This window comes from Rhinatrema bivittatum, chromosome 19 (assembly GCF_901001135.1).
Source record: "Rhinatrema bivittatum chromosome 19, aRhiBiv1.1, whole genome shotgun sequence".
Lineage (NCBI taxonomy): Eukaryota > Metazoa > Chordata > Amphibia > Gymnophiona > Rhinatrematidae > Rhinatrema > Rhinatrema bivittatum.
The window spans coordinates 41,078,753-41,098,572 of NC_042633.1; the positions used below are offsets into that span (position 1 = coordinate 41,078,753).

At 50.2% G+C, this 19,820-nt stretch overlaps 1 protein-coding gene across 6 annotated transcripts in view; it reads left to right on the forward strand.

The window, feature by feature from the left end:
• Nucleotides 1-19,820, forward strand: part of ILF3 (interleukin enhancer binding factor 3) — a 76,480-nt gene that overhangs the window by 33,051 nt on the left and 23,609 nt on the right. For 5 of the 6 annotated variants that reach the window (XM_029585402.1, XM_029585405.1, XM_029585403.1 and 2 more), the window contains exons 10-14: nt 12,684-12,795; nt 12,945-13,055; nt 13,270-13,469; nt 13,587-13,739; nt 14,124-14,261. In XM_029585402.1, the coding sequence (XP_029441262.1) occupies nt 12,684-12,795; nt 12,945-13,055; nt 13,270-13,469; nt 13,587-13,739; nt 14,124-14,261 (714 nt within the window). The remainder of the gene's footprint in view (nt 1-12,683; nt 12,796-12,944; nt 13,056-13,269; nt 13,470-13,586; nt 13,740-14,123; nt 14,262-19,820) is intronic. The other variant, XM_029585404.1, reaches the window with a different exon arrangement.

The following is a 19,820-nucleotide window of genomic DNA, read 5'->3' on the forward strand; positions in this document are numbered from 1 at the left end:
GAGCTGGATGACCTGATCCCACAGATCATTCAGGGATTGGACCTTGATCCCCCACCGGACCCGCCAGCTCCCGTCGCGCCCGCTGTAGTCACCTCCTCGAAGAAGGGAGACCCGGTGCTGGCAGCCCTTCGCCCGAGGGCTCGGGCTTTTCCCATTCATGAGTCGTTCCTGCAGTTGCTCACCAGGGAATGGGATGCCCCGGAAGCCGCTCTGAAGGGCAGCCGCGCCATGGAGCGGCTGTATCCGCTGCCGGAAGATTTTCTGGAGCTCATCAAGGTACCCAGAGTGGACTCCGCGGTGTCGGCGGTCACGAAGAGGACGACCATTCCGGTGACAGGTGGAGCAGCGTTAAGGGATACGCAGGATCGCAAGTTGGAAGTCTTCCTCAAGCGGGTCTTCGAGGTCTCCGCAGTGGGGCTGCGGGCTGCGATGTGCAGCTCGCTCGCCCAGCGAGCCAGTCTTCTCTGGGTGCAACTACTGCTCACGTCTCAGGCGTTGCCACCCGAGGAGGCCGCCCAGGCGGATAAACTGGAAGCTGCGGTGGCATACGGGGCGGACGCTTCCTATGATCTGTTTCGGGTCCTTGCCCGCTCCATGGCCTCGGTGGTGGCGGCACGTCGACTCCTATGGCTTCGCAACTGGGCGGCGGACACGTCCTCCAAGTCGAGTCTGGGTTCCCTGCCGTTCAGGGGTAAGTTCCTGTTCGGCGAGGATCTGGACCAGATCATCAAGTCTCTGGGGGAAAATGCGGTCCATCGCCTGCCGGAAGACAGATACCGCGCTAGCAGGGCGTTTTCGTCCTCCCGGACCAGAGCCAGAGCGCAAAGGCGCTATAGGAGTTATAGGCCGGCGGCGGCTCGGACCTCTGCCCCCAGGTCTCAGCCCTGGTCTCGCTCCTTTCGCGGGCGCCGCCCCGCGCGATCTGCTTCCACGGCGGGACAACCCTCGCCCAAGTCCGCTCGATGTTCAGCTCGCCCACTCCGCCGTCCCCAAGATTGGAGGGCGGCTGGCGTTCTTCCACGAGGAGTGGGCGCGGATCACCTCGGATCAGTGGGTCTTGGACACCATAGGACGCGGCTACGCTTTGGAACTTGTCCGCGCTCCGAAGGGTCGGTTCATCTTCTCACCCTGCGGCTCGGCCATCAAGCGAGAGGCGGTGCAGTCGACGCTGGACAGGCTGTGGGAGATAGGCGCCATTGTGCCCGTACCCTCCGGAGAGGTGGGCTCGGGCCACTATTCCATCTACTTCGTGGTACCAAAGAAAGACGGCTCCTTCCGCCCCATACTGGACTTGAAGGAAGTCAACAAATCCCTCAGGGTGATCAGGTTCCGCATGGAAACGCTGCGTTCGGTGATCGCGGCGGTACACTGAGGGGAGTTTTTGGCCTCCTTGGATCTGACGGAGGCCTACCTTCATATCCCCATTCGCCAAGAACACCATCGCCTTCTACGGTTCAAGATCCTGGACCAGCATTTCCAATTCGTGGCGCTTCCGTTCGGCCTAGCAACGGCCCCACGCACCTTCACCAAGATCATGGTAGTTGTGGCGGCTGCCCTTCGGAAGGAGGGTATTCTAGTTCATCCTTACTTGGACGACTGGCTCATACGGGCGAAGTCCTTCCGGCATGGCCAGGCGGCAGTGGCCAGGGTGATAGAGTTTCTGCAGTCCCTGGGATGGGTGGTGAACTTCTCCAAGAGCTCCCTCGTGCCTTCGCAGCGCTTGGATTTCTTGGGGGCGACCTTCGACACCCGTCTGGGGGCGGTTTTTCTGCGGCAGGACAAGGTGCACGCCCTGCGGGAGCACATACAGCGGTTCTCTGCATTACCAGCTCCCACTTCCTGGGACTATCTACAGCTCCTGGGGGTGATGGGTTCCACCATCGACATGGTTCCCTGGGCCTTTGCGCGCCTCCGGCCGCTACAAAGGGCACTTCTATCCCGCTGGAAACCACTTTCGCAGGACTACCAGGTGATACTCCCGCTGCCCCAGTTTGCACGGAGCAGCCTGGACTGGTGGATGGTCCCAGAGAATCTGGCTCGAGGCATGTCCCTCGATCTACCAAATTGGGTAGTGGTAACCACCGACGCCAGTCTCGTAGGCTGGGGGGCAGTCTGCGACCGCAGCGCCACACAGGGAACGTGGTCCGCGGAGGAGTCGACGTGGTCCATCAATCGTCTGGAGACCCGAGCGGTCAGGCTGGCTCTTCTTCACTTCCTGCCACTCCTTCGGAATCGGGAAGTCAGAGTCTTGTCGGACAACGCGACCACGGTGGCCTATATCAACCGACAGGGCGGCACCCGCAGGTCGCGCTCGAGGCGGAGATGTTGATGCAGTGGGCGGAACGGCACCTGGCCCGCCTGGCGGCCTCGCACATAGCGGGCGTGGACAACGTCCAGGCGGATTTCCTCAGTCGCCAGCTCCTGGATCCCGGAGAGTGGGCCCTCTCCGAGGCCATGCAGCTGATCGTGCGGCGGTGGGGTCCCCCCCACCTGGATCTTATGGCATCCGCTCAAAACACCAAGGCGCCTCGTTTCTTCAGTCGCCGGAGAGAACGGGGGGCGGAGGGCGTCGATGCCCTAGCGCTCCCGTGGCCGGCCGAGCTACTTCTATACGCGTTCCCCCCCGTGGCCACTGGTGGGAAGGCTTCTACGGCGGATAGAGGCTCATCGGGGGACTGTCATCTTCGTCGCGCCAGAGTGGCCGAGACGACCTTGGTTCGCGGACCTTCTCCACCTAGTAATCGACGGGCCCATACGGCTGGGACATCTTCCCCGCCTCCTCCACCAGGGACCAGTATTTTTCGACCAGGCAGAACTCTTCTGTCTTGCGGCCTGGCTTTTGAAAGGCATCGCCTTCGGGGATACCCGGAGGCGGTAGTGTCCACGCTGCTGCGTTCTCGGAAGACCTCGACGTCGGTGGCCTATGTGCGGGTCTGGAAGGTGTTCGAGCTGTGGTGTACCGGCCTGAACACAAGACCCTCGGAAGCGTCTGTCCCTCAGATCCTCCAGTTCCTGCAAGCGGGGGTGGACAAGGGGCTCGCTTACAACTCGCTTCGGGTTCAAGTGGCCGCTCTTGGCTCCCTCCTGCGTGACGGAGGATCTCTGTGGCGACACCCGGACATCGCCCGTTTCCTCAAGGGGGTCAAGCATTTGCGGCCTCCACTGCGCGATCCTTGCCCCTCGTGGAGTCTCAATCTGGTACTACGCTCTATGTCAGGACCTCCGTTTGAACCGCTGCGGAATGCGACGATCAAGGATCTCACCCTCAAGGCGGTGTTCCTAGTGGCCATCTGCTCCGCTCGGCGTATTTCGGAGCTGCAGGCCCTGTCGTGTAGGGAACCTTATCTCCGGTTCTCCGATTCGGGAGTTTCACTTCGCACTGTCCCCTCCTTCCTCCCGAAGGTGGTGTCCGCGTTCCACGTGAATCAGACGGTGGAGCTTCCATCGTTCTCTTCGTCGGAGCCGCGGTCTCTTCGTCTCCTTGACGTCAAGCGCACCCTGAGGCTCTACCTGGAGGCCACGAATGATTTCCGGACTTCTGACCATCTCTTCGTCCTTTGGTCTGGTCCCCGTAAGGGATCTCAGGCTTCGAAGACGACCATTGCCAGATGGCTGAAGGCCGGCATTGCCGCCTCCTATATTGGGGTGGGGCGGACTCCCCCACCCGGCATCGTAGCACACTCTACACGCGCTCAGGCGGCCTCCTGGGCAGAGAGCCGCTCGGTGTCTTCGCAAGAAATCTGTAGAGCGGCCACCTGGAAATCGTTGCACACGTTCTCGAGACACTATAGACTACATCTCGCCTCGTCCGTCCAGGGACACTTTGGCGAACAGATCCTACGAGCAGGCCTCGCAGGATCCCACCCGGGTTAGGGAAGCTTGGGTACATCCCACTGTCTGGACTGATCCAGGTACGTACAGGGAAAAGAAAATTATTACTTACCTGCTAATTTTCGTTCCTGTAGTACCATGGATCAGTCCAGACGCCCACCGCATTTGGGTCCTAGGGCCTACTCCTGCTCGGCTGTATGTGGATGCTGAGTCTGTTCAGCTGTGTCTCCTTTTACAGTAGTGCCCTTACTGCTGTTTGTTGTTACGTGTTTCCAGTTTTCTCTCTGTCACTGTTTTACTCCCTTGGAGGTTGACACGCTATGTTCGTGTCCGCCCACCCGTTGGTGGGTCGGTTTTCAGTTTACTAAGTTATCACTCAGCGGCTTATTGTTGCCGTCCTGTTTCAACTTGATCCAAGCAGGGGGTTTCTGTTTACTCGGGCTTTGATATACTCGATACTGAACTCCTGCAGAGGGGGTAGTAGTATTTATGGTGACGCCCCCTCGAAGCTTTGGGCTGACTCCATCTGCTGGATTGGGGACATAACCCACTGTCTGGACTGATCCATGGTACTACAGGAACGAAAATTAGCAGGTAAGTAATAATTTTCTTTTCTGTGCCGGCTGCTCCACAGCAGCCCCCGGAGGTTTTAAATGTGTTTGCTCCACGGATACTGACTCCGGAGAACCCCCCCCCCCTGTTCAAAAGACTCCTTTGGAGACCCCTCCCTTCCATTTTTTCCGCAGACTTTTTTATCTCTGCATAGGGCTTAGTTAGCCCCATCCAGTTCCTACTCCTCCCAAAGTGGCCAGGTTTGCGGACCCCCTTGATTATGCAGGAGCTTTTCAAGGTACCTCTAGGGTTAGGGTGGTTCCTCAGCCTGATCCTCCTCCTCGGGATCCCTGTACACTTCCAGATACTATTCAAGATACGCTGGATGATTATGTGCAAGTAGAAGGCGATGACCGGCGGGTCCTGCGTTTATTTCAAAGGGATGAGTTGGACGCCCTCATTCCTCACATTCTGGCGGAATTAGATATTGATGCTCCTCAGGAGGCTCCAGTTTACCCCTTTGGGAACTAAAAAGGGTGACCCCATCCTAGCTGGGCTGCGTCCTCCAGCATCACCTTTCCTTTTCATCCCATGTTGTTGCAATTGTTGTCCAGGGAATGGGACTCGCTGGAGGCTAGTCTAAGGGTTGGCAGAGCCATGGACAAAGCTGTACCCTATCCCTGAGGAGTATTTAGAACTTCTCAAGGTTCCTAAAGTTGACGTGTCTGTCTCGGCGGTCACTAAAAGAACCACTATTCTGTGACTGGAACTGCCCTTCGTGACGTACAGGATCGGAAACTCGAGGTTTACCTTAAGAGGATTTTTGAAGTTTTGGCCTTAGGTGTTAGAGCCACAGTCTGTAGCTCCCTGATGCAGTGTGCTGGTCTCCGTTGGGTCCAACAGCTACTTGGCACTCAAGATCTTCCTCCGAAGGAAGCGCAGCAAGCAGAACGTCTAGAAGCGGTAATTGCTTATGGAGCGGATGCTTTATATGATCTTGTCCAGATCGATGGTATCTGCAGTTTCTGCTAGACGTCTTCTCTGGCTCCGCAATTGGTCAGCAGATGCCTCTTCTAAGACTCAGGTGGGGTCTCTTCCCTTCAAGGGCAAGTTGTTTGGCGAAGATCTGGAGCAAATCAAATCCCTGGGTAAAAATAAAGTACATAAGTTGCCGGAGGATCGTTCTCGGCCCTTTGGGACCTTCAACTCTTAACAGAAACCGATTCCGGGGTCAGCGTCATTTTCATCAGTCAAGGCCTCCGCAGAAGCTTCCTTCATCACGATCGCAGTCCTGGTCTCATTCCTTTCAGGGCTGCAGACCAGCCCGAGATGGCTTCTCCCAAGGATGCCCCTCTAAGCCAGCCCAATGAAGCCTTGCCGATCCACTTCTCAATTCTCAGGATAGGGGGACGTCTTTTCCCTCTTCTTCGGGGAGTGGGTCAAAATTACCTCGGACAAATGGGTCCTGGATATTCTACAGCACGGCTACGCTTTAGAATTTGTTCGCCCCTTAAGAGACAGATTTCTCCTTGCAGAACCCTGCAGAAACATATAGTTCGACAAATGCTAGACCGCCTTCTCGACCTAGGGGCTATCCTTCCGGTGCCTCCGTCGGAACAAGGATTAGGCCATTATTCCGTCTACTTTGTTTGTCCCCAAGAAGGAAGGCGCTTTTCGGCCAATTCTGGATCTCAAGATGGTTAACAAGGCCCTCAAAATCCCTCACTTCCAGATGAAAACATTGCGATCAGTAATAGCAGTTCATTGCCGAGAATTCCTAGCCTCCTTGGATCTCATGGAGGCTTACCTTCACATTCCTATCCTGAAGCAGCATTAACGTTTTCTCCGGTTCAAGATACTCTGACAACACTTTCAATTTCAGGCCTTACCGTTAAGCCTTGCAATCGCTCCCCGCACTTTCACCAAAGTTATGGTGGTAGCTGCAGCTCTACGAAGAGAAGGGATTCTGGTCCATCCTTACCTGGACGATTGGCTCATCCGAGCAAAGACCCTGGATCTTTGTCATCAGGCAGTCAACAGAGTATTGCACCTTCTGCACTCTCTGGGATGGGTCATCAACCTTGCCAAGAGCAACCTTTTGCCCTCTGTCGATCAATTTTTTTGGGAGCTCACTTCGATACCAGCGTGGGCAAAGTCTTCCTCAGTCACGATCGTGCTCAGTCTCTTATCTCTCAGGTACAGCATTTCTGCTGTCTCCCTCTCCCCACAGCATAGGATTATCTTCAGGTCCTGGGCTCGATGGCTTCTACTATAGATCTAGTTCCTTGGGCTTTTGCTCATGAGAGACCGTTGCAGACAGCATTACTCTCCCGCTGGAAGCCTGTGTCTCAAGAGTTCTAAGCCCTCCTGCCCCTATCTGAGGTTGCCTTTGACAGACTAAGCTGGTGGCTCTGTCTGGACCACTTGCTCTGGGGAGTGGACTTGGAGATCCCTCAGTGAATGGTCATCACCACGGATGCCAGTCTCTCCGGCTGGGGAGCGGTATGTCAATCGCAGTCTGCTGCAGGCGACATGGCCAATCAATCGTCTGGAGGCAAGAGCTGTTCGTCTCGCATTACGACATTTCCTTCCTCTAGTTCTTCACAGAGCGGTAAGAATCCTCTCCGACAATGCCACTTCAGTGCCACTCCCATCTTTTTCTGATGAGGATTCCAAGGAACTTCGAAAGCTTGATGTTAAACGAACTCTTCTTCGCTACTTGGAACTTACCAATGACTTCTGACTTTTGGATCGTCTTTGTCCTCTACAGCAGCCCCAGGAAGGGAAATCTAGCTTCCAAAACTACTATTGCTTGCTGGCTGAAGGCAGCCATTTCTGCAGCATATATTGCTGCCGGGAAGCCTCCTCCGAAAGGCTTCCCTTCTGCTTCCCTTCCCTTCTGCTAGGCTTCCCTTCTGCTAGGTCTACCCATCAAACCATTACAGATGGTACAGAACTCCGCTGCTAGAATCCTCACAAACTCTAACAAAAGAGATCATATCACCCCAATCCTTCGTAACCTACATTGGCTCCCTATTAAACACAGGATACTCTATAAGGTACTCACAATCATCCACAAAGCAACATACAAAACTGGCTCCTATCATGTTAAGCTCTCAACTTCAACCACATACATCTTCCAGACCAATTAGAAGCGCATACAAAGGCACACTGCATGCCCCACAAATAAAATCATCATTGAGCAAACGTGCACTATCTTCAGCAGGCCCCCACCAGTGGAACACGATCCCCCCAGATCTAAGACTAGAACCCAGTCATCAAGAGTTAAAAAAAAAAAACTGAAGACCTGGCTTTTCCAACAAGCCTTCCCAGACTCTTAATGCTACCCAGACGGGAGGATATCCTAAATTATGGGATACCTCACCAAGTTTTACTATCATGCCTTTCTAACTGTACAATTTTTGAGTTCAAACGTTTCTTGTATTTATATTGTATTTATATTGTTCCTTTAATATTTCATTATTACTACGTTAAATTGTATCTATAATATTTATTTATTACTATGTTAAATTGGCATTCGGTTCTATTGTTCCATGTAAAGCCCCTTTCTCTTTTTTGGGCATTTCATCGTTTTATGTAAACCGGAGTGATTGTAGTTCTTACAAGAACTTCGGTATATAAAAATTATAAATAAATTAAAGCTCATTCTCTTCGGGCTCAAGCCACTTCTTGGGCAGAAACTCAAGCAGTCTCTCCACAAGAGATCTGCAGGGCTGCTACCTGGAAGTAGTTGCACACTTTTAACCGTCATTATCGTTTGAATCTACAAACTCCGATTTTTGGTTCCTTTGGCAATCAGGTCATTCGAGTAGGGCTATCCGGGGCCCACCCTACATCGGGAAGCTTTAGTACATCCCACTGTCTGGACTGATCCGGGTACGTACAGGTTAGTGCAGTTAGTGTAGCTGGGTTCAAAAAAGGTTTGGATAAGTTCTTGGAGGAGAAGTCCATTAACTGCTATTAATCAAGTTTACTTAGGGAATAGCCACTGCTATTAATTGCATCAGTAGCATGGGATCTTCTTAGAGTTTGGGTACTTGCCAGGTTCTTGTGGCCTGGTTTGGCCTCTGTTGGAAACAGGATGCTGGGCTTGATCAACCCTTGGACTGACCCAGCATGGAAATTTATGTTCTAATATTCAAGGAGTTGGCGCAATTAAGTCAGCCCAATGAGTTCAGACCCACCCACTCCTTGGTGGTCGGGGCCAGATTGTCCCGGTTTTATGAGGAGTTGGCAGAAATCACCTGGGTGCTGGAGGTGAAATGGGACGGATATGCCTTTAGAATTTTCTTGCCCTCTCAAGGACGCCTTCCTGGAGTTGGACTGCACTTCCCAAATCAAGCAGGAAGCAGTAGAGGACACTCTACAAAGGTTAAGCTTGGATGCTATTCTCTGGTTCCACTAGACAAATAAGGGCAAGGAAGGTACTTCATATACTTTCAGGTTCCAAAGAAGGAGGGTACCTTCTATCTTTTATATTGGACCTGCAGCAAGTAAACTTGAGCTTGCGAATGCTGTGATTTCAGATGAAAACTGTGCCAAACGGTCTATGCAGCAGTCCGCAAAGGCGAGTTTCTCGCATCATTGGATCTCACAGAGACCAGGATTCTAGGTCAACATTCCCTATATGTACCAGGATCAGTCCAGACCACTGGGTTGTCTCCCTATGGAAGGCGGGGGGGTTATTTCACAAATACCTCAACGATTGGTTGATCCGGGCGAAGTTGGAATAGGGCCTGCACCCGGTCCGTGCACCAGGTGATGCAAGTTTTGCATTCGCTAGGTTGGGTGATCAGCAGAGCAAAGTCATCTGTCCCTGTCTCAGTTCCTGGTGTATCTGGGAGCTGGATTTGACACCCGAATGGGCAAGGGATACCTCACAACGGACAGGATGTACAAATTGCAGCAGCAAGTGATTTGCCTGCTGCATCTTCAGGTCCCCAGAGTCTGGGATTATCTACAGGTTCTAGGCTTCACGTTGGAGTTGGTGTCATGGGCCATGGCACATAGCTGAATTTTAACTGGTATTGATTTTTTATTGAAACTTTTAAAATTTATTTTATGCAGTATTTTAAATATTTTATGCATTTTATATTGTAAACAAGTATGATTGTACCAGAATACCGGTATATAAAAATAAATGTGGCTGTTGCAGAGAGCATTATTGTCCCGCTGGAATCTAGTGTCTGAGCAGTACTAGCTGCCATTACCGTTGTCGAAACAGGCCAGGTCCAGCCTGGCGTGGTGGCTGTTGACCAATTTGCAGAAAGGAATGCCCCTCGAAGTCCCAGATTGAATGGTGGTGACAACTGATGCCAGTTTCCAGGGCTGGGGAAGCAGTGTGCTTGGGTCGTGCAGCCCAGGGTGTTGGGTCATTAGCGGAACAGACCCGGTTCATAAATAAATCGTCTCAAGATGAGAGCGGTCGACAGGGCTCTAGAAGTCTTTCTGCCTCAGGTTTAGGGGAGAATGGTTCGCGTTTTCTCGGATAATGCGATCACGGTAGAATACCTCAACTGGCAAGGAGGAACCAAGTCCTGCTGTGGCTTTAGAAGCTCATCTACTATTTGCATGGGCTGAGTGTCACCTGGAAGGGAATCGCGGCCTTCCACGCGGCAGGAGTAGATAACGTTCAAGCGGACTTCCTAAGTCATCAATAGCTAGATCCCAGGGAGTAGGAACTGTTCCTGGAGGCTTGGAATCACATTTATGCCAGATGGGGGTCCCTCAGTTGGATCTCATGACGACGTGAGCCAACACAAAGATGGCAAGGTTTTTCAGTTGCAGAAAGGTTGGATCAGTGGAGCTAGACATCCTGGTGTGCAGGTGGCCGACCGGGATTCTTCTGTGTTTTTCCCCCTTGGCCGCTCATAGGTCGGGTTCTTCAGGACATAGAACACCACGTGGACTCTGTAGTCCTGGTGGCACCGGAGTACCTGTGGTGTCCTTGGTTGGTGGATCTGGTGCAGCTTGTGGTGGTCGTGCCTTTACGCCTGGCCCATCTGGGACTTGCGATAGGGTCCCATCTTTTCGGTTTGGGAGGATCACTTCTGTCTCGCGGCTTGGCTTTTGAGAGGCGGCAGTTGTGCATGAAGGGCAGTAATTTCCATCCTGCTTCAGGTTAGATATCTTACTTCAACGACATATGTCAGGGTGTTGAAAGTGTTTTGAGTCTGGTGTGATCAGTTGGATCATCAGTTGGATACCCATTAATGTTTAATGTTACAATGTATAAATGGTAAGACACCCCTGTCATACTATTACAACTGTTATAATGTGAGCCGATGTGATGTACTCCAATGAATATCTGTATATAAAAGCAAATCAGCATGGACTGGAGCCACTATCTGTGTCCGTTCTGCATATTTTAGCCTTTCTGCAGCTGGGCTTGTGCAAAGGGTTAGCCTATAATTCCCTATGGGTGCAGGTTTCGGCCTTGGGTTGTCTTAGGGGCTGGGTGCAGGTCAAGCCTCTGGCTGGTCATCTGGATGTCATCCATTTCCTGAAAGGGGTAAAGCATTTGCACCCTGCAGTTCATAGGGTGTGTCCTGATCGGAACCTTAATCTGGTTTTGTGGGTTCTTTGTCACCCTTTCTTTGAGCCTTTAGGCTGGCCACACTGAAGGATCTTTGTTGAAGGTGGTTTTCCTGTTAGAGGCTTGCTCTGCCAGGCAAATATTGGAGCTTCAGGCTCTTTCCTCATGATCCCTTCTTGTGGTTTCCTTGCGAACAGTGCCTTCATTTTTAACAAAAGTGGTGTCTGCCTTCCACGTGAACCAATCAGTGGAGTTGCCCAGTTTTCCGGATTGATCTGGAGATTCTTCGGGTAGAGACCATGCTTTAGATGTACGTCGTGTCCTGCTCAGTAATTTGAAGGTCACTAATTCTTTTAGGAAGTCAGACCATCTTTTCATACTGTTTGGGGGACCAGAGTAAGGAGAGAAGGTGCCAATGGTGACTGAAAGACTATTTGTTCAGCCTACGTTGGTAAGGGTCGTACTATTCTGGCTGGACTGAAAGCACATTCCACGAAAGCTCAAGCTGCCAATTGGTGTTTCCTGAAGAGATATGTAGGACCACTGTTTTGTCCTCACTGCATACTTTCACCAAGCATTACAGTTTGGATGAGGGCGCCGGAGGATGCAATTTTTGGTGAGTGTCTTAAGAGTGGGTCTTTCGGGTTCCTGCCCAGTGTTGAGTGGCTTTGATACATTCCACTGGTCTGGACTAATCTGGGTATGTCCGGGAAAGGAAACTTGGCTCTTATCTGCTAATTTTCGATCCTGTGATACCAAAGATCAGTCCAGAGGCCCACCCTGGTAAGAATGCCGAAAGACTCATTTGCCTGGTGGTTAGACGCTGTATGTAAAGTTTGTCTTCACTTTATAAATGTTAACCTTTTAAAGTCAAGTAGTTGTCATGAGTGCTCCACTGTAACCCCAGTTAAAACTTACAACCTATATGTCGAAATCAAGACACCGTTATTACCTGCTGTAACTGCTGTAAATAAGCTAATATTTTATATATATGTGTTTAATTGTTTAATAAGTTATCAATATAATCCACCATAACTGCTGTAATTAAGCTTTAATATATATCATTATATAATCTATTTATTCCTCATTAACCGCTGTAAAAATCAACCATGTTCTAACCTCATTAAGCAACCTATCCTGTAAATACTGATACGTTCCTTGTACCTTTCTCAGCTCCTGTCTTTCCTCCTTTACCTCTCTCCCCCCTCTCCCCCCCCCTCTTTTTGCTCCTGCTCCACTCCCCCACTCCCTGTTTTTTGTAATTTCCTACTTTCTCAAGTTTATTGTAAACCGGTGTGATGTGCTTGCACGAACACCGGTATATTAAAAGCTGTTAAATAAATTAAATAAATAAATGAGTTGGTGGTACGGAGCTAGGTTCTTTCCAGTTCAAGGGAATCCAACCCCCTGGGTTTTTCTGTTCTCCTAAATTGGGGTTAAATTTCTCGAATCTTGTCTTGGGTATTGGTCAATACTGAGGAGCTGCAGGTGGCACAAGTGATATAGCAGTGTTTCAAAGTTTTTGTTTCTCTGCCTCCATCTGCTGGTGGGAGTGCATAACCCACTGGTCTGGACTGATCTGTGGTATTACAGGAACAAAAATTAGCAGGTAAGTAATTCATTTTTGAAAACTACTTTGTGAATGTCCACTTGGGATGTGCCTTGTGCTTGTCCCCGATGCAGTATGGCTTTGTTTTATTGTAGTGTCTGTGTGGCCTATTCAAGATTTTTGTTTAATCCTCAGCATGCTCTGAGATTGGCTGCCTTTGGTCAGCTTCACAAAGTGCTGGGAATGGAACCACTTCCCACAAAGTTACCCAAGAGACCAAAAAGTGAAAATCCAGTGGATTATACTGGTAAGTCACCCATTTTAAATGTTTTCTGTGAAACATGTTGCTGCTTGCCACATACCTGTTAATCTGAGCAGAATTTAAAGGCTTGGCAGCGGATTCCTTTTTACAGTATCTTTAATATTTCATTCTTTTCCTCACTTTGTCCAAAACAGTTCAGATTCCTCCCAGTACTACGTATGCTACTGCCCCACTGAAACGTCCAATCGAGGAGGATGGCGAGGACAAAGTCCCCATCAAGAAGAAGAAGAAGGTTCAGAAGAGAGGTAGATCCATCGTGAGGAGTGGGAGTTTGTAATGGCACACTGCATTAGAATATTACTCTTCTAGTGGTTCTGTGTTCTGGGATAAGGAAGAATTGTATTGGGAGACTGGGCTCACTTGCTAATAGCTGAATGAATCTGAAGATTTGTCATAAATATATTATGCACCAGACAGAAGGCTGAAATAGACACCCAAGCCAACTTTTTCTCCCTGCAGATTTTTCATCTGACCCTCCTCAGGGAATGAACGCATTAATGAGGCTAAATCAGCTGAAACCAGGTCTACAGTACAAGCTGGTTTCCCAGACTGGGCCAGTTCATGCACCAGTCTTCACTATGGCTGTGGAGGTTGAAGGAAAATCATTTGAGGCATCAGGACCTTCCAAGAAGACCGCTAAGCTTCACGTTGCAGTGAAGGTGAGTGTGTATAAAATGTTAATGCTAGCTGAGGGAAAGTGTTGTTCACCTTTTGCTTGCTTTTGAGTTTGGGCTAGTTATCTAATGTCTAAGCTTTGTGGGGTCATCTTACCATAGGTGCTGCAGGATATGGGTCTTCCTACAGGTGTGGAACCCAAAGAGCCAGGTAAAGAGGAGGAAGAAGAACAGAAGTTAGGAATCGCTGCAATCACTCCCATAGCAGAAACGGCGCCAACAGCTGATGATGTTCCACCTTCAGAACAGTCAGAGGTAATATGACCGAGAAACTAAAAGGAGTCTGGTCCAGATTGATGACAATATTAGTTTTAATCCTTAGTCTTCTGTGTTAGCTGACTTGAAACTGACCGGATGTGTGTGGTGGGGGAACGAAATGAAGAGACCTGGACTCAGTTTCCATGCTAGTCCATGGATTGGATTTGGGACATGAAGGAAGCCACAGTCTGGGGGAGGAGGAAATCATGCATGGCACAAGATTCGGGCTTGTGGGATAGGCTCTTATTTTGAGATGGAAAGCAAATATAGCTAAAAAGAAGAACCAAAAAAAAAAAAGCCCATTGAGGGTGGAGGTAAATCCAAAGTTGTCATTGTTGTGCAAGTGCCTAAAATGTGAGGAATAATGACTGATTCCTTCAGAATGTGAAACAGCAGGGACCAATCCTGACAAAGCATGGCAAGAACCCGGTCATGGAGCTGAATGAGAAGCGACGAGGCCTGAAATACGAGCTGATCTCGGAGACTGGTGGCAGTCATGATAAGCGCTTTGTTATGGAGGTGAGTGAAAAAGCAAACGATGCTTCAGTAGCGGATGTGTTAATCGCATTTTTACTTCACCGAGGTGTTTCTAAAAATGTATACGTGAGCTAACCATGCTTTGAAAATTGCTGTCAAGTGCAGACTCCTTGGACATGGGAATCTATTTGCATAACGAGCCTGCTAGCTAGCTCAAAGGCAAGCTTGTGCCAGGTTCTACAGAGAGCTAGGCTTCAACTTTGCCAAAGCACTGTGGTGGTAGGGTAGGGGAAGCATTATTAGTCCACTCATAAGTAATTCCCTGTACATACCAGGATCAGTCCAGTCAGTGGGTTATGTCCCCCGTCCAGCAGCTGGACTTTAATCAAAACCTGTGTTGGCCTGAAACTAGTAACATTGCTGTTTACTTGTCATGTGGTATGTGCATCTCCATCTACAGATGGAGTCAGAAACAAAAACGTTGGACACTGCTACATGAGAGAGGTCCACCTGCAGTCCCTCAGTATCTCTGACTCCAGCAGTTGGTAGAGATGCAAACCTGCATCTAGGGTTTAGTTTAAAAAAAAAAAAAAGTGTAGTTTAGAATAGCTGAGCTGAGATTTTGCTCCCTGAGGTGTTAGGCACCATTGCAGGCCATTCCTCCAGTGGAGCCAGGTGTCCAGGGGGGTTAGATACCCCTGACTGTTTCGCCTGCACCCTGCCAGAGGGCCTGATAACCAGAGGCTTCGGTCTCCGAAGGTGTTCCGGTTTCCTCTGGTCCTGCTGAGGTTGGCTAAAGTGTTTTTATTTAAAAAGAAAAAAGTGATTCCCTGTACATACCCGGATCAGTCCAGACCATGGGTTGAGCCTCCTGTCCAGCAGATGGAGACAGACCAAAACTGTGAGGGTATCCTATATTAGGACAGAGCCTACCCTGTAACCCTTCAATATTCGTCTGTCTCCAGCAGGTGCAGCAGCTCACCCTTCGGTTCTTTTTTTTTGTTACTTCTTAGCCGCCTCTTGGGTTTCTTTTCTGTTGTCAGTAGCTCAGGATCAAGCAAGTATTGATTTTATATTGCCAATTCCATTTAAAAAAAAAAGTTTTTGTTGGTAAATTTGGACACTTTCTCTGCTTTCTAGGAGACAGCTCGGTCTCCTCGCTCTTGGGGGGCCTGGGAGCTTGGCCCCTTCTTGGGAAATAACCTAGGTTCTTATTCCCGGTGGTCCTCGGCTGTGGGGCGATACTGGTGGTCCAGTCACTCCCCCTAAACAGCCTCGCTCTGTCTGTCTCTATCCTGGGACGTTTTTCCCCAGTGCTGCCAGCAGGCAGGAATTTCCCCTGCACTGATCTCAATTTAAAAAAAAAAAAATGATCTTAATATTTTAATCGGGGTCGCGATCCAGCAGCTGAGACCAGAGACAAGGGAGGGTGCAGGGTTCGTTCTCCTGCTCCTGTTTCCTCATACGCTGCAGCCCTGCTATTTCTGGCACACTGCCCTGACTCACACCGTGATCTAATATTTGTTTGGCCTGCGGAGAGCCCTCGATCAGGCGCTCTCGCGAAAATCTTTGCTTCCGTTGTCTGCCGGGAGAGGAGGACCCCTCCTCAGCGCGCAAATCTTCTCCCCGGGGTAGGTTGCTGAAGTGCATGGCCAAGACCGTTCCCGGGTCGACAAACCGCGGGAATGGCGGCCATTTTGGGGATCACTTTAGCTGCTGATACAGAGCTGCAGGACGCAGAGGAGCTTGACTTAATTCTTCACCCCCCGATCTGAGCCCCGAGCCCTCTCCTGAAGAAGATAATGACCCCCCATTCCCTTCCCCTCCCCACCTCGTGGTTTCTCGTCCTCGTTTTTCATCTGAATTTGTGCTGCTTATGCACAAATCTTACCTTGCTAGCTTGGTTGAGTAGGTAGACCAGACTCGGGTCCTCTTCCCCACCCCCCCCAAAAAAAAATCCCTCAGATGATCCCCTAACCCGCTCCCGCGGCTCCGGATACGCAGGGGCCTTATCCGGGTGCGGGTGGCTCCTGGGGCCTCCCCCTTGCCAGATCCCCCTGCTCCTCTATCCCGGATCCAGACTCTGATCAGTTCAGAGACGCGCCCCCCCCCTTCCCCCCAGAGGGGGATGACCCCCACATCCTAGGCTTATTTCAAAGGGAGGAGCTTGATCTTCTTATTCCTTTTGTTATCCAGGAGCTGGGTATTGACACTCCCGACAGTGGCTGCGCTCACGGCTGCGATGCCGGCCTGCATGGACCCGGTCCTGGTGGGACTTAGGGCTCTTCCGCGCACCTTCCCGTTTCATCCCATGCACAAGCTGATGCTTCTAAGGGAATGGGAAACTCACAAAGCGGGGCTGCAAGTGGGGAGGGCCAGGGATAAGCTTCACCCCTTACTGGAGGAGTGTCTGGACATGCTGAAAATTCCTAAGGTGGATTCTTCTGTGACGGCCATCACTAAGCACACCACCATACCTGTGGTGGGTGCTACGGCCCTGAAGGACGTTAGAATTCCAGCTTGCAGTCTTTATCTAAAGCGTATCTTCGAATCCTTGGCCTTGGGAGTTCGGGCGTCGATATGCAGTGGGCAAGTCTTAGGTGGGTTCAATAATTACTCAGCACCCAGGACCTCCCATCTGCAGAGGCAGAGCAGGCTGATAGATTGGAAGGTGCTATAGCGTATGGGGCAGATGCCCTTTACGACTTGTTCCGCTTTCAGGCGAAGGCAGTGGCTTCAGCGGTCTCGGCCAGGTGGCTGCTCTGGCTCCGGAATTGGTCGGCCGACTCCTCTTCCAAGGCACAGTTGGGCACGCTTCCTTTTAAGGGCAAGTTGCTTTTTGGCGAGGACCTAGAGCAGCTTACTAAATCCTTGGGTGAAAACAAGATACATAAGCTGCCTGAGGACCGTCCGAAACAATCTAGAGCCTTCTTTCCAGCTTGCACCCGTTTCTGGGGTCAGCAGCATTATAATGCTAAGGGGAGAGGGTCTTTCTCTAGGGGAAACTCCTCCAGATCTCTGACCTGGTCTCAGTCCTTTCGAGGCTGCCGCGCTTTCCGGGATGGCCTCCCGCAGTGGGCCCCTACCAAACCCGCCTCCCAATGAGATTCGGCGGGTCCATTCCTCCGTTCCAAACTTAAGTGGCAGTCTATCTCTCTTCCTCGAGGAATGGGCCAAAGTCACGTCAGATCAGTGGATCCTCGACATAATCAATGGCTACACTTTAGATTTTGCTCGAGACCTACCGGATCTACCCATAGTCTCCCCTTGCGGACATCAGAAGTGAGTTGCCATATCTCAGACTCTCTCCAGACTGCTCGGACTGGGGGCTATAGTCCCAGGCCCCACGGAGGAACAAGGCGCCGGCCACTATGCCATCTACTTCGTGGCTCCGAAAGGACGCTTTGCTCTGCCCCATTTTGGATCTCGAGTCAACCGAGCTCTCAGGGTCTCTCATTTTCGCATGAGTTTCTGCGTCAGGGGCCTATATTCTTGGATTGGGTCGATCACTTCTATCTCTCAGCTCGGCTTTTGAGAGGCGGAGGTTACGTCTGAAATGTCCACTCTTCAGGCTAGGACACCTGCTACATCGATGGCAGGTGTTTGAAGGTCGGTGCTTGCAGTGGAACCTGAGCCCCCCGGTAGCTGTGAGGGTGTCCCAGATTTTGCATTTCCTGCAGCAGGGGTTAGCTAAGGGCTTAGCCTTTAACTCACTTCGAGTTCAGGTAGCTCCTTTGGGAGCCCTCAGATGTTGCACAGGGTCAGAAGCTGATGACGCATCCGAATATCATCAGGTTTCTTAGAGGAGCAAAGTATGCCCGGAGTGGAGCTTAAGTTTGGTACTCTGCGCTATGTGAAGCACCATTTGAACCGTTGAAGAGGGCATCATTGAAGGATTTGACTCTGAAGACTGTGTTCCTGGTGGCTATCTGTTCGGCATGGAGGATTTTGGAGCTGCAAGCCTTATCCTTATCCTGTAGAGACCCTTTCCTGAGAATTTACTGAGTCAGGGTATACTTGCGAACAGTTCCTTCATGCCCAAAGTGGTCTCTTCTTCCATGTCAATCAGATGGTGAAACTTCCAGCTTTTCCGGACTGGTCCCGTGATTTCTCCCGGGAGAGGGAGCTGTATTTGGGCATGCGGTGCATCCTTCTCTGCTATCTGGAGGTTTCTAATGCTTTTCGACTATCAGACCACCTCTTTGTCTTGTTTGCCAGGGCCAAGAAGGCGGAGACTGCATCGAAAACTACTATTTCTAGATGGATTCGGAAAGTTATCACTTTCGTGTAATTTCTAAAGGAAAGCAGGCTCCTGTGGGGTTGAGAGCCTGCTCCACAAGGGCACAGATGGCCTCCTGGGCGGAGTGTCAACTTTTTCTCCGCAGGAGATTTGTAGGACAGATGTCTGGTCTTCCCTTCACACTTCCACCAAGTTTTATCGTTTTGGATGTCAGGGCGCAGGAGGAGGCATCCTTCGGTGAGAGTGCTCAGCGAGTGGATTTTTCGAAGGCCTGCCCAGAATAAGGTGGCTTGGGTACATCCCACTGGTCTGGAATGATCTGAGTTTGTACAGGAAAGGAAAATTGGTTCTTTCCTGCTAATCTTCGTTCCTGTAATGCAGCAGATCATTCCACAGGGCCCACCCTGTTCTGATTCTGAAAGACAGTCTGTGGAACTTTTAGTATTCTGAAGGAATGATTGGATTTCTATTAAACAGCAGGGCCGGTGGCTTACTGGTGTGTTTTGGTTTTGGATGACCTACACCTCAGGCTAGTTGGGAGGGATTGGTCGCCCTTGGTTGAAGTTTAGTTTCAAGGGCTAGGGTAATGGCCGATACTAAGGGCCTGCATGCAGGTGACACTCTTATGTAGCAGTGTCCAAAGGTTTTGTTCAGACTCTTTGCTAGTTTGGATACACAACCCACTGGTCTGGAATGATCTGCTGTATTACAGGAATGAAATTAGCAGGTAAGAACCAATTTTCCTATAACAGGAAAAAGATTAAATTGCACCTGTATGGGGTCGTTCGTGAGGCTGCATCTGTAGTACTGTTCAGTTCTAGAGACTGTATCTTAAAAGACGGGAACGAAGCAGTCCAAAGAGGCAACCAAGATGGGTGTCTCCGTTGAGACATACAAGTACGTATGATGTATCATTGACTAATAAATGTATTTGTGATACTGTGTTTGTGAATAAAACAATATACTATTTATCATGTATGCTTGTTATTGAAGAAAATATTGTTTATGCTGGCATGAATATATATAAAAACATTCATAACTATTGTATAGATTCCCTATATACTTGTGTATCTGGTAAAGGATTAGGGGATCTCTGCTCTTTGTCGCCAATAAAAGCCATGTGAGACGAGACTGAAATATCTAAATATATATACCCTGGAAGAGAAAAGGGGTGGGGGGGGGGGGCTGGTGATATGTAACATTAAAATACTTGAAGGATAAGTGATAACATTTGAATCAAGCCTTTCTTGTCCAGTGGAAAGAGAGTTGTAGCTAGGGGTCATAATATGAAGCTCCAAAGGGATAGACTCGGGAACATCAGGAAATCTTTTTCACAGAAAAGGTAGTGGATGGATGGAATG